This window comes from Trichechus manatus, unplaced genomic scaffold, assembly GCF_000243295.1.
Source record: "Trichechus manatus latirostris isolate Lorelei unplaced genomic scaffold, TriManLat1.0 scaffold00126, whole genome shotgun sequence".
Lineage (NCBI taxonomy): Eukaryota > Metazoa > Chordata > Mammalia > Sirenia > Trichechidae > Trichechus > Trichechus manatus.
In genome coordinates this window covers 4940854-4958160 of record NW_004444062.1, presented here as the reverse complement: position 1 = coordinate 4958160, position 17307 = coordinate 4940854, and the positions used below count along the sequence as shown (strand labels likewise).

The 17307-nt window shown below is 38.5% G+C and overlaps 1 protein-coding gene across 2 annotated transcripts in view; it reads left to right on the top strand.

The window, feature by feature from the left end:
* Nucleotides 1–2240: 2240 nt before the first annotated feature.
* The window catches only part of UBE2K (ubiquitin conjugating enzyme E2 K), a 61823-nt gene continuing 46756 nt past the window's right edge, over nt 2241–17307 (top strand). Inside the window, exons 1-2 of one of the 2 annotated variants that reach the window (XM_023738935.1) lie at nt 2296–2506; nt 3481–3544. In XM_023738935.1, the coding sequence (XP_023594703.1) occupies nt 3500–3544 (45 nt within the window). In that variant the 5' untranslated portion in view covers nt 2296–2506; nt 3481–3499. Of the gene's footprint in view, nt 2507–3480; nt 3545–17307 lie in introns of both variants that reach the window. The other variant, XM_004384661.3, reaches the window with a different exon arrangement.

Below are 17307 nucleotides of genomic sequence, written 5' to 3'. Positions count from 1 at the left end.
TAAATTTTTTATTTAGTAATAATTTTAGATTTACCAAAAAAGATAGTACAGAGATTCTTGTATACCCTTTACCCAGCTTCCTCTAATGTTAACATCATATATAACCATGGTACTATGTCAAAACTAAGAAATCAACATTGGAACAATACTATTAACTAAATACAGACTTTATTCAGATTTTACCAGTTTTTCCATTAATGTCTTTTTGGTTCTAGGATCCAGTCCAGGATATCTCATTACATTTGGCATGGTGGTTTTTTCACTTAAAATGTATCTTGAAGATTGTCTCATATTAGTTAATATGCAGCTGCCTCATTCACTGGAAGGACTGTAAAATGTAAAATGAATCCCTAGAAGTAGAATAGCAGAGTCAACGATTATGTGCATTTAAAAATTACCAAGTTCCCTTCCCCCAAGGAAATTACTATACCCTTCTAACTCGTTTCTCTGTGATTTGAATATAGCAAGTTTCTTTGAAGTCCGAACATTAGCATTGGGAACTGAATGAGGGTTATAAAAGTAAAACATTCAAAAATTTTGCATACTTCAAAATGATATTTTTTAGTTCTGGCACAAATACACCTAGCATTGCATGATTTACATTATTATGGTACTGTCACCCACTTATACGTTTGGTTTCTCTCAGGACCACTAGGGGGCTCTGCTGGAAGGGTTTTTGTAATTTATGTCAGCCCACCTAAGGAAATGATGTTTTGAGATGATGCTTTAGAACCCTTAGAACTTGAAAGAGATCATCTAATCCAGTTTCTTTGTTTTGCAGATGAGGAAACCGAGGTTGACGAAGATTTAAAGCCAGGCATGAGAAGAACTGGAATAAAAAAAAAACCTCCTCTTGGTTCCTGGGGCAGGAGTTCAAGAAATTCCCTTATGCCTTAACTAAATGATTCACCTCTGGTGGTGATTTCTCTTTCTGCTCCCACATTTTTAATAATTTTTGCAAAGATCATGTATTTGCGATTTTTTATAATAGAGTACTAATTGGTTAGGTGAAGGAATTGCATGAAATACAAACTTCTAAACAACACCTTTTATTATTTATTCCAAAATATTATATTCAAAGTACCTCTCAGCATCAAAAGTATGTTATTAGATATAATCCCTAGCAACCACTTTTAAATTGCCTTTCGACCTTCCTCTCTACTAAAAACATTTTACTGTTATCTTTATTTACTCATTCATTCAATATTTATTGCCAGTTAGTGCCAGATCAGTTGCAGGCGTTAGGCTTACAGAAGTAAAAGTCCTCCTCTCCTTCCCTCCAGGAGCTTCTATTTCTCCAATTTCCGCTTTATTTTTACATGCCTTAGTTCAGTGGTTCTCAGTTTGGTCCCTGAACCAGCAGCATCAACATCATCTGGGAGTTTTTTGGAAATGCAAATTGTCAGGCTCACCCTGTACTCCAGGGATGGGGGCCAGCAATCTGTCTTTGAATGACCTATCCAAGGGATTTTGATGCACGCTTAAGTTTGAAAATCATGTTTTTAGTTCCACAGCTCGGTATTATCTAAATAAAGATCAGTATCTGTTGGTGTATGTTCTGCTGTGTATATTCTCAACCACAAAAAGTAAAATAAGTTTAAAAAAAATCGACATCTGACTTCTAAGTTCCTCAAGCCTCTCCATGGAGTTTCCATCTCAAATACACCTGATGGAACCCAACAAGGACCATACTTAAAGCAATGATTTCTAGTATCGATGGGAATAATAGTGGCACGTTATAGTGTCCTTGATTTCAGAACAAAAACTGACTGCAGTGGATTTTCTGGGGCCTTACCAACTGAAAATGGGCCGTACGGAGTTCTAGGATAGTGTTTTCTTACACTAGACACAGCCGGGCACAGTAAGCCTGTGGGTTTTGGGCTTTCGTCTGGGTTAGGCTGAGTAAGGGCGTGGATACAGGTCGAGTAGAGACAGCCGCGTGGGCCGGCCGGGTTGGGTTCGAGCCTCCGGCCAGAGGCCAGGGACTGAAAGCCACGCACAGCACGCTGATTCGCAGCGCGCCGGAGGCGCAGGGCACCCGAAAAGCTGAGTATGAGCTGGCCAGCGCGGAAACCGCAACCTCCCAGCTCAGACTCCGACGGGGCGGAGTCAGGCGGCCGCAGCTCTGGCGGACAAATGCGCCGCGCGACGCGGCGCGGTGCAGCACCGCGGCTGAGGCAAATCCGGGGCTACAACGGGAGCGGCTGCGCCGCCCGGCGGGGTCAACGTCGTGCGCATGCGCGGATCGGGCGCCATTTTGGTGGCCGGGCGCGGAGGTGATTCCACACTGAGGAGAGCGCGGCGGCCGAGGTGGCAGTGGCAGCATTCGTGTGCTCGGGTCTTAATCGCCGAAGGAGGAGGCAGTGGAGGAAGAGGTGGCGGCGGTGGCGTTGGTCGTAGCGGTGGCGGAGGAGGCGGGTACGAATCAGCTGCGGGCGGAGACATGGCCAACATCGCGGTGCAGCGAATCAAGCGGGAGTTCAAGGAAGTGCTGAAGAGCGAGGAGGTCAGAAATGAACTCCCGGCCATCCCCCACCTCAACCCAGGGTGGGAGGGCCCTTCCAGCGGCGACCCCGATATCCCCGGTAACCCTCGGGTGGCCCGCCTCGCGGCCGCCCTACTGCCTGTGGGGAAGCAGTAGCCTCCCCCTTCTTCCGCCGTCTTCTCTCGCCTCCCAGGGCCCAGGGATGGACGGTCTTGCCGGCGGGAGGTCTGGGGAGGAACACGTTTTGGGGAGCAGGTTAGGGAAGAGGTGCACTTCTCGAAGGGGTTTTAACCCTGGAGAGACCCTCGAGGCGGTATCAGCAGCTGGAAGTGTGGCTGTGGGTGGGGAGGGTGCAGGCCGAGCCTGAGAAAACCCGGGAAGTGGCATGGGGGAAGGGGAGAGGTGGTAACTGGATCCTACGGGAGCTTTGCTGCTCGAAGGCCCACACTTTTAAGGGTATTCTGGGTTATTGCCTGTCCGGCCTTCACCGTCCTTCACTTAGGGAAGGAGCGGTGAGAGCTCATAGGTATTGATGAAAGGAGAAAGAAAGACATTTACAGTTAACTCCCTCTTAGTTGGGTGTTGGGAGAGAAGGGGAGACATAATGGCTTACTATTTTATTTGAGTGGGGAGAATCAGGGAGTTTTCACCTGCGATAGGAAATTAATTCCAAATTAGATCATTATCTCATTAACACTTACCTCCAATTTCTGGGCCCCTTCTTTATTGACATCTAAAGGTTTCTGACTGGGTAAATGCCAGTTGTTTGGTGTATTTAAGGCATTTAAATATTTTTAGCTAGGAACAAATAGTAGGGTGTCTGAACAGCTTATTTCAAAATATTGTTTACAAGTTACAAGGTCAGTCTCTTCTAAGACAATGCTTCTGTTGACTCTTGTGTTGTACATGAAACTTCATTATGATGTCCCTCATAGTTAACCTGAATCTTACTTTTGAAAAATAGTCCTATTAAAAACATGAGATTTCTAAAACAGGAACAAAACAAGAAAACCCATGGGATTACACCAGATTAATATGTTGTTGTATCTCTTTATTAAGGTGAGTAGAAGGTTTATCCCGACATATATCTAAAGTGATTAAAATAATTTTATCTCAGGCTGCTCTTGAGAGCTATGGAATTTTAGATACTTTAGTGCTGCTCACAATTATGTATATAAGAGATTGAAAACATGATAGTAATTTGACTCAAAACTATGCCAGTATCAGTAGTTTTTCATACCAAAACCAACGAGAATACCAGGTTGTTTTCCCCACTTGGGTTTAACAAAGGAAGATCAAAAAGTAATACTGAAAATGATTTTTTTCTAGATGTCCCATCCCATTGTTGAGTATATCGTTGCTATTGTATTTTTTTGTCTTAATGTTGGTACTTCGATAATGTCAGTAATAGTTTGTGAAATTCAGTATTCTAAGTGTGTGATGAGTAATTGACGTAAGTTGGATATCACCTGGGCTTTATTTGTGCCACTGAATCTACAGTAATCATGTATCTTTCCAGGTAGATATGGAGAAAATAACTATTTAAAAGTATTCAGAAACGACAAATGATAGCAGATTTAACAAATGTAGTTAGTATGTAAGTAATTATTTGTTGTACAGAGCATGTGTGTGAACTCTGACCTCTATATTTGTTCAAGTGCCAAAACTCTGAATGGAAGGATGACTTTGTATTTTTGTGGTACAGTGTGGAAATAGTCATAAGTGTCTGTACTGATATACAGTGAAACAATGATTCTGACTTTTTATTTAATAAAATGTATTCCAGGATAGTTGACATATACTAATGAAAAATTGCAGCTAATATTGTTGCCAACAGCCTAAAACATAACTTTTTTATAATAAGGTTGTACGGGCTTGAAACTTAATAGACTTCTAATGCGTTATTTTCCATTACATAAAAGTGGTAAGGTTTACTGCTCTGGTAATTCATGTTGGTTGGTCACTTTACTTTATGTGAGGTGATTTTTCACCATGATAGTCTTAGTACTTAGGTTGCCAGGAGTAATTACATGGCTCTAGTAACACACACTTTTAAAATAATACTTCTTTTTTATATGTAAGGGATGATGAAGCCTTACTTCAGATAAGTGTCATAGTGTTTCAGAGGAAGAAAACAGGAAATGCAGACAGACAAACAAGGTGTTTTTTTTTTTTTTTTTCACTGGATAGTACCCTTGTAAATCTGAAAGGAAACTTCAAGGAAAATAACTTGCAAAGAACATTTAGGACAGGGTCAGATGATTTAATCTTGTAATAAATATAACCAATAAATAGCTTTATTTTCACTGATATGTTTATGTTGATTATTATTAACTCATCAGAGGACTTGTATAGTCGAAGTATTATTTCCTTTTTACTTTTTAAGTGAATAAATCCATTATTTTGAGTAGCTGGTCAGGTAATCAAGTATTTATTATGTCATTTTATGCAAATCTCCAGTTTTTACCAAAGTTTACTTCATAAGCTCATGTTTACTAAGAATATTAGTTAATTTAAGATTTTTTTGGAGGAGGGGCTTTTAAGTAACTGTGTAAAGATAACTGATGTTTACTGAATTCTGGTCATAAGAGGTTAGAAACAGCCATTCTTAGAGTATGTTTTTAGTTTAAATATAACCTCCAGGATAAATTTAAAAAGCAAGATGCTTTTGTGTCAGAGGCCACCATTTGTGTCAAAAGGGGGAGAAATATGTGTATTTGCTTATACAAGTGAAAAAATTTATGAGAAATTGGTAACATTGGTTGCCTCTGTGGAGGGGAATTGGGTATTTGGGGTATAAGGGTATATAGATAGATCCCTTGAATTTTGAGTCATGCCGGTATGTTATTTACTCAGAATAAACAAAGAAGGAAATAAAAGCACCATCCGGTCCTCCTTTTTTCTTTAAGACTGTTTGGAAATTCATTTTTTTATAATCAAATATTAATTTTTAAATTTTAGTGTGAATTAAATGATGTTTAAAATTGTTAAGGGTGGAAGATTGATTTAAGGTAAATTTTGTAGTAGGTTTGAGTTATTTTATAAGTTGAACTGCATAAGTGAATTGTTGATTATGAGCAAATAATAAAAGAGGAGTATTATTCATAGGTTGTGTTATTATTTACTACCAATTATTGCTGCTAACAGCCACTTCATTTATATATTATTGCTAATTCTCAGTAACAGATCTTTGAATTAAGAGTTCCTATTTCTTAGATGAGAAAACTGAGATTCAGAGAGATTAAGTAAATTAATTTGTCTGCAAACGTATAGCATTGGGATTTGGATCCTGGTCTGTTTGTTTCCACACTGTCATGACTTGCCAGTGATAAGCATGCTTTTAATTATTTAAAAATGATTGGACCTGGTTTGTATACTGGTTGAAGGATGTAAACACAACCTATCAATAAAATGGAAACCCTGGTGGCGTAGTGGTTAAGTGCTACGGCTGCTAACCAAAAGGTGGGCAGTTCGAATCCACCAGGCGCTCCTTGGAAACTCTATGGGGCAGTTCTGCTCTGTCCTGTAGGGTCACTATGAGTCGGAATCGACTCGACAGCAACGGGTTTGTTTGGTTTTGGTAACAATAAAATAATAAGTGTTTCCTGTAATTAATACAATATATACTTGTATTTCAGTGTGCAAAAGATTTAAAAATTTGAAGATCAAAGAACTAAAATGCCCTTAAATCAGTGCACATACTCTTGCTTGTTATACTGTATAAAACCCCTTGCTGTCAAGTCAATTCCGACTCATACTGACCCTATAGGACAGGATAGAACTGCCCTAGAGTTTGCAAGGAGCTGTTGTCGGATTCAAACTACTGACCTTTTGGTTAGCAGCAGTAGCTCTTAACCACTGTGCCACCAATATTCCTTATACTATATGGTACCTATATTTTTTCATATTGTAGCTGTACTTCGGCAACATTTTCTAGGTTGATTCTTGGAAGCAGATCACCAGACCTTTCTTCCTAGTCCATCTTAGTCTGAAATCTTTTAAGCGTAATAGCAACAGAATCGAACTCGGGTCTCTGGCATGGAAGGTGAGAATTCTGCCACTGAACCACCACTGTTAATGTGCTCAGCTGCTAACTGAGAGGTTGGCGGTTTGAGTCCATTCAGAGGTGCCTCAGAAGAAAGGCCTGGCAGTCTACTTCCAATAAATGAGCTATTGAAAATCCCTTGGAGCACAGTTCTACTCTACCACTCATGGGGTTGCCTCCAGGGCAACATAGGGAATGCTTAAATTTATAGCATAAACAGATTGCTTTCATTGAAACTACTACTGTATATTGAGTTTGTCTGAAGCATTTAAATGATTTTGTGTATCATTTTAAATTTTGTAAATTTAATATATTCATCTAAATTTGGTCTAGATTATTCCATATAGAACTAGTTGTAAATCTTTATTTAAAATGAAATTTCTTGATTTCTGTAGACCATGGTTTCTCAGCCTCAGCACTATTGACATTTTGGGCAGATAGTTCCGTTTTGGGCTGATAGTTCTTTTTGTGGGTGGCTCTCCTTTGCATTGTAGGATGCTTAAGCAGCATCCCTGGCCTCTACCCACTAGATACCAGTAGCATTACCAATTCCACCTCCACTGCTTTTGTGACAACCAAAAATGTCTCAAGTCATTACCAGTTGTTGAGAACCACTTAAAACTCTTTGGAAGAATGTTTAAGGCTATTACGTATGTGAGATGTATAGTATAATTTATCTAAAGGATGAATGGACATAAATATATATAACATGGCTACTACTGGTTTCGAATGTTCTGTTTTAGTCTTTAAAATTTTTAACGGTTTTTCCTTTTTTAAATGATGTTCTTTTAAAGTTTGTCCTTTTTGATTTAAACAAAAAGATGAAATTCTCTGCCAGGAAGTAATGTAACCAGCGTCTGAACATTTTTTTAAGAGTAGAAAAGTGGTTTTTTACAGTTATGTAAATTACAGTCTATAATTTACATTATGGGATTCTGTATGTGGGTTGGGCAATACAGCAGTACTGTTTGAGGTGTATTTCTTTTACTTCACTTATTAGAGAGACTGATTTCTGGCCATCTGGCATAGACTTAGATGCATTTGTGTGCTACGCCTCTGTGAAGAATATACAGTCTTGTTTTTTGGTAAACATGTTACCAGCGGTTACTGAGCATATTAACTGCAGTCCCAAGAGACTAACCTGGTGGAGAGGTAAGACAGACAAAGGATAGATAAAAGCAACAGTAATGCCCAGGTATACCAAATGCTTGGTGAAGAGAGTTAATGCTATGGGAGTTCTGAGGGTATGTGTATGGAGGGAAAGTTTGAGCTGGGTTTTAAAGGAATTTAAGACTGATAACCAAGTCTCAGGAGATAGTCCCAAGGAAATTACAGGAATACTGTAATTTATAATTAAATAATGTCTTCTGTAGGCACCTGGATCGGAAGTAGGGGGCAGAAGAGATTATTGCTAAAATTAAGCAAGAAACATATTTGCATTTTTAGAACAGGTTGCATAGCTCTGATACACACAAACATAATTTTAGAGTTAGATCACATTTCTAAGTTTCTTTATTGCTCTAAAAAAAAAAACAAAAACTTTTTTATTAAGTAAAAAACACAGTTAAGTGACCAGCACCTAAATTAAGCAACAGAACTTTACCAGCACCATCAGGACTGTGTCCCCTGCTTCCTTCCAGTCACTTCCTTGACTTCTAGTAGCACAGATTAAGTTTTTTTCTTTCATTTATTTTTATTCTTTATTTAGTATTTTATTTAGATTTTTGTGTATGATTTAAAAGCATATAAAACATTATAATGTTATTGTTAGCTACCGTTCCCCGGCTTGTGGCAGTCCCATGCACAACAGAACAAAATGCTGCCCAGCCCTATACCATCCCTATGATGGGTTGAGGATCAGATCCCGTAATCCACAGGGTTTTCACTGGTTGATTCTTGGAAGCAGATTACCAGACCTTTCTTCCTAGTCCATCTTAGTCTGAAATCTTTTAAGCATAATAGCAACAGAATCAAACTCGGGTCTCTGGCATGGAAGGTGAGAATTCTGCCACTGAACCACCACTGTTAATGTGCTCAGCTGCTAACTGAAAGGTTGGCGGTTTGAGTCCACTCAGAGGTGCCTCAGAAGAAAGGCCTGGCAGTCTACTTCCAATAAATTAGCTATTGCAAATCCTTTGGAGCACAGTTCTACTCTACCACACATGGGGTTGCCTCCAGAGCAACATTAGAATAGTAATAGTTATATTCTTAAATGACAAAGAATGAGTAAGGATATTGGAAGTGCATGTTTAATATTCTTTTTTTTTTTGGTGGCAGTATACACAACTAAACATACATCTGTTCACAATTTCTACATAGCACAGGTCAGTTTTGAGTTAAGTTTGAGTAGAAGAATAGATGTAAAAACATACACTGCATGATTCATTTTTATCATTGGAAGGTTTTCAAAAGATGCTTTTAAAAATCTTTGTTCAAAGTGTCCATCAAGCAGTTGGCATTGGTGGTATAGTGGTGAGCATAGCTGCCTTCCAAAATGTCCATCAGCAGGTGAATGGAGAAACAAAAAGTGGTGTATATGTACAATGGAATATTATTCAGACATAAAGAGAAATGAAATTCTGGCACATGCTATGACATGGATGAACCTTGAAAGTACTATACTGAGTAGAAGAAATCAGGAACAATAGGACAGATATAAAATACCTAGAGTAAGCAAATTCATAGAGACAGAAAGTAGATTGGAAGGAAGAGGAGTGAATAATTACTGCTTAGTGGGTTCAGAGTTTCTGTTTGGGGTGATGAAAAAATTTTGGCAATAAATAAGGACTTTTGTTCGTTTGTTTTTGAAAAAAATAGTAATGATGTCTTAAAATCCAAAACCCAAACCCACTGCCGTCAAGTCGATTCTGACTCATAGTGACACCATAGGGGTTCCAAGGCTGTAAATCTTTACGGAGGCAGACTGCCACATCTTTCTACTGCAGAGCAGCTAGTGGGCTCAAACTGCCGACCTTTCACTTAGCAGCTGAGTATTTTAACCACTGTGACACAAGGGCTCCTAATGGCGTCTTAGAAAATGTGCTAAAAGGCATAGAATTTTACAGCTGAAAGAGACTTTTGATCTAGGCTAAGCTCCTCATATGTAAGATGAGGAAACTGAGTCCTGGAGAGATTGATTGTTGCTCAGTTAATGGTGAAACCAGACCAGGCTTTTTGCATACCAGCCTGTTCCATACTGCCACTTTGCGTGGCTGCTTTGTGGAAAGTCCTTTTGGTAAAAGTACTTTAAAAGGCAAATGCTAATAAAACTTTTAAGTTCAAAAAGGGGTGACATTTACATGTGTCTTGCTTTTTCTCTCACTAATGGTGTGAGAACTTTAACTTGCCAGGAGGCAAAAATATTTAGCTCCTGAAGCATAATATGGTATACTTAGTAAGCTGTATAGTTAAAAAAAAAAAAAAATAGTAAAAATATAACATAGTAAACTTTGCTTACTGATTTAGAGTTTGGGCCTTGGAATTAGATTTACTGAGTCCTGACTCTTCTACTTAATACCTGAAAGCACCGACTCTGGATCTCAGTTTCCTTTGTCTGTAAAAATGGGGATAATACCTTGTGGGAAGATTAAAGGAGAGTCTACAGTGCTTAGAGCAATGCCTGGGACATACTAAACATTCATTAAGTGGATAGCTGTTAGATGTGTTAGTATTAAGCTGTACTTTTATATTCTGCTTATTGTTCTTGGATCATAAAAGTTCCCTCAGTGGTTTAGAGATTATGGGAATTTGCGTTAAGATAAGAGACTATAGCACTTCTGATAGTGTTTCCTTGCCATCTGTGTGCAAGCAAACAACCCATGGGACTGGTGGCTAACAAAAAAATAGATGTGGGCCTCGTTTTCAAGACGATTGTTAGTCTCTGTTTAGGAGACAGTATAAATTGGAGGAAAGTTTGTGTTAAAATGTGACCTTTTTTATTGAAAAAGAGGTTTACTTGGGAGCGTTTCAAATATAGAGAGGAGATTTTTCTTTGCTTTCCTGACATGGCTCAGGTCTCCTTGAACTGGACTAAGGAGTCCACATTCTTATCCTGTAGTATGTAATCTTAAGTTCCTTTGTAAGTCTCTATTTCAAAATTGGGTCTTAGAAGCCAGAAATTGTCTGCTCACAGCCATGTGAGGTGTATTCGCTCGTGTAGATATGAACTTCATTGTATTCAAAACCCTTTTCCCTTTCTCCTCCCTTTAGTTTTTTGCTTTCACTGCATAGTTAAAATAAACTACCTATAGCTGAATCTGTACCATATGACATTTTAGATATATGGCAGCTTTACGAGACTGATGTTATTCTTGTTTTACAGATCAGAAAGTTGCAGCTCTGAAATTAACTTCCTCACTAATTTGTTGGTGGAACAGGGATTAGGAACCATATCTCTAATTCTAAAACATTTCTGATTATGGTGGAGAGAGTAATTTACACTCACATCTGCTGCTTACTCCCAGCCCATTATTTTTAAAGACTTATTTAAAATTGTGAAATATTTAACACTTAGAAGTAGAGAAAATAGTATGCGAACACCTTTGTATCTGTGGCCCAGTTTTAACAGATCTTAAACTTTTCATACTGGCTTAAGAGTTTTTTCCCACTGAAGAAATACAACATACAGTTGAAGCTCACTTTGTATCCTTTTCCTATTCTGTTCTCCTCATTTTATAACAGCTATGCTTAAGTTGGTGTATATCCTTCTCATGCATATTTTTGTTTCTACTATTAATAAGAGTAGCATTTTTGAGTGTTTTTAAACTTTTGAGATGATTATAATACTCTACACCTCATTCTGCACCTTTTTCTGTCACCGTTGTATTTGAGATTTACCCGTGACAATGCGAGGAGTTCTTTAAATTATGTTAATATTCCTTGTCACACTTACTTTATCCATTTTCCTGTTGGTGGCATTTAGTTCCAATTTTAGCTATTACAAAAAGGCATGCACTGAACATTCTTATAAATGTTTTCTTAGGCACATAAAAATTTTCCTGTTAAGTAGAATTGCAGGATCAGAGGGTATTTGCATCTTCTGCATGACTGGATATTGCTTCATTGTTCTCCAGATGATTGTATTAATTTACACTCCTACTAGCAGTATACAAGTAGTCCCTATTTATCATATATTCAAGTTGCCCAAGTTACAACAAACCACACTTACGACCCTATGGTTTTTGAGGTTTTTTTTGTACTGCATACAGTGTTCCAGCACATAATTTGCTGATATTATCATTCTCAGATGTTCACTCACAGATGTTTATATGTAATGTTTCCAACCCTCAAAGACAAAGATCGGATTTGTAAAGATACTGATAATAAAAGACAATAATAATAATAATTAAAAAAAAAAAAAGACATTGGACTTACGTTAGCACTGACTTATCACAGTCATAGGACTAGAACCCCATTGCAAGTTGAGGACTGCCTGTTCTAGTGACTTGAGGTTGTAAGATTTAGATTTTTGTCAGTTTGATGGGTGTGAAATAGTAGCATCTGTGAGGTGTGAAATCACCTTGCAGAAAGCCATTTAGCCTTTGGTCTTGGTTCCTGAGAGCTGGACCACACCTGAGGCAAATGAGTGGGGTCTGACCATACCAAGAGGGACCACCTGGGGCTCAATGCTGACTAAGCTCAGGAGGCATGATGGCCACATCGTGAGGCCAATAAAGGCCTTGGAAGCCAGAGGCTCAGGGAGCTTCCTGGTTGGTGACAGTGCATGGGAGAGAGTAGTGTATCCCTCTTTGGGACGTGGAAGTGTTATGCTGTGACCCCCTCCCAGACTTCACCCTATATGTCTCTTCATTTGTATAAAGTTTGGTTGTAATCAAGCCTTAGTAAATATGGTATACTCTCCGTGAATTCTGTTGTTCCAGCAAATTATTAAACCCAAAGGAGCAGGGGGAGCTGGCAGGTGTGAAGTAGAGGGAGTCAGGTGGTCTCCTGGGCTTGTGGCTGGTAACCTCTGGAGGTAGAGGAAAACTGAAGTTTGGGACCAGTTGGTCTGAAGTGGAAGGAGTCATATGGACTCTCCAGCTTGCAGTCGATACCCACTTACCCTGCACTGGGTGGTTGGTGATAAGAGAGAGAAGGGCTGTGTGGACAGCTGGTATCTGAACTGAACAGGGAAGGGAAGCTGAGATTTCCATAGGACAAAGCGGAGTGGAGTGGGATTTGTTATCCACCCCACAATTTGGCATCAGAAGTAAGTGATCTTGGTCTCCCTGGACTGGTTTGCACAATTGGCCCTGTGGGCAGGATTCGTTAGAGGACCCTGACAATGCAGTGTCTCATTTAAATATTCATTTCCGTAGTTACTGGGCATATTAAGCATATTTTTGTGTTTCCTGGCCATTAACCTTTCTTTTGTGAATTTAGTGTTTACATTCTTTATCCTTTTAAAAAAAATTAAACGGTTTGAATTTTTCCTGTTGATTTGTAGGAATTCTTTCTGTTTTTATATAATGTTGTCTATCATCTTCCATTATGTGGCTTGATTTTTAACTTTGTCATATCTTTTGTCTTACAGAAGTTTAATTGCAAAGTAGTCAAATATTTCAATAATTTCCTTATGGTATGCTTTTTGTATTTTGTTTAAGAAATCTTTCTCTACCTTTGATTATCAGTCATAAAGATGTTTGTTGTTGTGTGCTATCAAGTTGATTCTGACTCATAGCGGACTCCATGAGTAGAACTGCCCCATGAGGTTTCCTAGGCTGAAATCTTTACAGGAGCAGATCATCGGGTCTTTTTTCCCATGGAGCTGCTAGTGGGTTAAAACCACTAACCTTTTGGTTAACAGCTAAGTGCTTAACCACTGCGCCACCAGGGTTCCTTATCATAAAGATACTCTCCTATATTTACTTCTTAAAAGTTAATTCATTCCTTGACTTTTATACTTAGGCTTCTATCTCTACCATATCATATTGAAACTGTTCCTTCAGGAGTCACCAATATCTTCCGAATTATTAAATGCAGAGTAACTTCTCAGTTGTTATTTAATTTATACACCTTTCTTTAGAACTTCTATTTCTATTTTAGAATTTTCCTCTTTTAGTTGCTCTGATGCTGCTCGTTTTTTTTTCTTCTTCGATCTCTATTACTGTCCGTTATAAAAAATTGTTTTCATGGATTTCACCCCCTAATCTATTTATCTTCTGAATCCGTTTCCTCTTTTTCATCCCTTTTGTTATCACCGTAGGTCCAGCTTTCATATCTCAGATGGACTTAAAAATAGTTTATTTACTGCTTATTTATATTTAATGTCTCTCCCTTCAGTGTCTCCCTACCTTTATTCAACCCTCATGGTGCCACTAGATTTCATTTTAAAATATGATCTTATATTACTCTCGTTTAGGCTCTGCTGCCCATAGAAGAAAGTCAAAACCTGTAGGAGAAAGTCCGAACCTTTATACTGTTGTTCTAGCTTACCTTTCCAGACATATTTTCTGTCAAGTCTCAAATGCATACATGCATGCCCACATATACATACCTCAGACCCTCACTCTGCCTCACCTTCAGCTGTTCTAAATAGCTTGCTTTTTAGTCATGCTGTCTATCTTCAGTAAGCCCTTACCCCCCTTCTTTTCCTACTTATGCTCAAATGCTACCTCTGATAAGCCTTTCTTGAACTCCTGGTTTACCTCTGTTCTCCAGTAGCACTTTGTTAACGTTTTACTAGAGCAGTTATTATTGATATTTGTACATGTGTCCTTCTGCTCCTGCTAGATTGTTAAGCTCCTTAAGAATCTTTACTATTTTTTTTTTCTCTTTAGTATCTTGCATAGTGTATGGTATATAGTAGACTTAGCAATATTTTAAAAAGTATGCCTAACCAGATCTTTTGATGTTGTTTTTGTGTATGTACCGTTGAGTCAATTCTGACTCATAGTGACCCTGTAAAGAGCCCTGGGCCTAACGGTTAAGCAGTGGGCTGCTAACTGAAAGGTTGGTGGTGTGAACCCACCCAGTGGGTATGCAGGAGAAAAGACCTGGCAATCAGCTCGTAAAGATTATAGCTTAGAAAACCCTATAGAGCAGTTCTACTCTGTCAACGTGAGATCACTGAGTCGAAATCACCTTGTACCTAACAACAGTAACCCTATAGAACAGAGTAGAACTGCCCCGTAATGTTTTCTAGGCTATAATTCTTAACCATTGCACCACCAGGGCTCCTTGATCTTTCGATAGGTACCTAATTTTTTGGAGCTGCTACCAGAAATGCTGGCTTTGCATAGGTGTAGGGCAGGCCTGTGTTACTCTGTTCATTGTTTTCAGCCTTTGTGCAGTAATAATTAAAAATGAAGGGCTAGGAGTCGCTGGTGACGCTTGACTACTAACTCAAAGGTTGGCAGTTCGAACCCACTCAGAAGCATCTTGGAAAAAAGTTCTGACCATCTACTTCCAAAAGGTCACAGCCTCAAAAATTCTATGGAGTGCAATTCTGCTCTGCAACACATGCGGTTGCCATGAGTCAGAACGGACTCTATGGCAACCATTTTTGTTTTTTTGGTAGTATATGTAGCTTTTTCTCTGAAGTGACTGTAGGTAGGTGTTTTACTTCACAAAGTGAACCACCCCATTTGGAATTGTCTTACTCAATTGTAGGTTGTCTGATGCTGTTGCTTTTCAGCAGCTGATAGAAAACATTTTGTTTCTATCTTGGTGCACTTGGTGCTCCTAGGGTGATTATATAGTTGAAGCCAATCTTAACCTTTACTGGGACCAGAGTCTCATAGGGTGAGCAGAAAGATTGGAAGTTGTTTAAGAGCCTTAAGATTAAATCGATAAAAGCTCCCTGCATTTAGTTGCTGCATCATGTTGTATATGAGAGAACTTTTGATAAAGGCAAGGCTGATTGCACTGTCTTTTCTGTTACTGCAGCTCTGGTTTTCAAATATAGATAACAGGTTATTTGAAGTTAATTGGCTCTAGGATTGTATTTTGATTTATGAAATGTCAGTTTATTCTGTAGTAAATTGGATCTTGATACGGCAAATGGTTATTTATCCTCTCCTACTTGTTTTATCTGACTAGTCTTTTGCAATCCATGCAGGACCATGCAGTTGGTTTGAGCATGGTTTCTCTGAACTATTCTAGGAACCTACCTTTAATGATCTTTTTTTTTTTTTTTTTAAACCATTCTGTTTTAATGGCTTACATAAGTCGTGGGTAAGCTAGTCTGAAAACGCTGTTATCTGTGACAAGTTCAGATCTTAAACCTCATTTAATAAACTTCATAACTCTTTGCTTTATGATATTGATGGTGCCTTGTTCTGATATCTGATGTTTTGTTGATACTGTACTTGAGTATCATGCTCTGTTTCTTGATATGGTGGCTGACTGAGTTCTCAGTCTGTCATTGTAAAACGTTGTGAAAAATGAAGCGATGATTTATACCTTTGCAGTAAAGAATTTAGCTTTTTATAATTTTACTAGTGCAGCCTAATTTTGGTAAGTGTCTTTAACTTACCAGATTGGTAGAAGAACTAATAGCATAATTTGGGAATATGTAATTGTATGTTTTTAAAATAAACTTCTGTATACCTTTTTTTTAATAGAAAGCTTAGAATACACTGAAAAGTATAGTTAAAAGGAAATCCTTAATCCCCAAACCAGGAGAAACCATTTTAAGAATATTTTGGTATGGATTTTTTCTTTTGTTAAATACACATATTTGATACTTACAAAATATTAGGCATTACATATGTAGATTACAAAGCATAATATAATGAACATTTATGGCCCACCATTAAACTTGAGAAATAGAACATTACTAGTACTTTGCACCTACCTCTCCAGAGGTAAGTTATGTTTTAAATTTTAAAAAATACGTACTTTTGTTACACGTGTTGTTTATCTCAGTCATGCAAGTTTGCCTGTTTTTAAACTATTTGAAAAGTATAGTATTCTGGAACTTGCTTTTACTCCCCCTTAGCATTGTTTCCAAGAGCGATCCATTGTTTCCTTTGTGTATAGCTGTAGTTCCTTTGTTTTTGTATAGGATAAACCATAGATTTATGCATTTGTCTGTTAGATATTCCGCTATTTCCAGGTTTTTACTGGTGCACATGTGCAAGAATTCCTCTTGGGTACACCGTAAGTGGTATTACTAGGTCATTGGATGTTTGGATGAACTTTTTTTGAAGTGTTTACTTTGTTAGGTGCTTTATTTCCATCTGCTTATAGGAACTGTTAAGTATGAGTCCTGAGAGCAGAGATCTACCTTACGATTTTTTATTTCCCATTGCTTAGCACATTGCCTGGTTAGCTGGAGGCACTTGCTTTCCTGAATGAGTGTAAGGATTTTCTTAAATTCTGGAGAGTTCATCAACAACCACTATGAAAGTAATACTTTTTATCCTACTTCTGGGAGTAGGAAGAGTTGAATATGTTGATAAAAGTGACCCCCAGCAATTGGCATAACAAAGTTTTTTAAGAAAATATTCTGCATCCCAGTTTGGTGAGTGGCGTCTGGGGTCTTAAGAGCTAGCGAGTGGCCGTCTAAGATGCATCAGTTGGTCCCAACCCACCGAGAGTAAAGGAGAATGAAGAACACCATGGACACAAGGAAGATATTAGCCCAAGAGACAGAAAGGGCCACATAAACCAGAGACTTCATCAGCGTGAGACTAGAAGAACTAGATAGTGCCCAACTACCACAATGACCGCCCTGACAGGGAACACAGCAGAGAGTCCCTGATGGAGCAGGAGAAAAGTGGGGTGCAGAACTGAAATTCTAGTAAAAAGACCAGACTTAATGGTTTGATTGAGA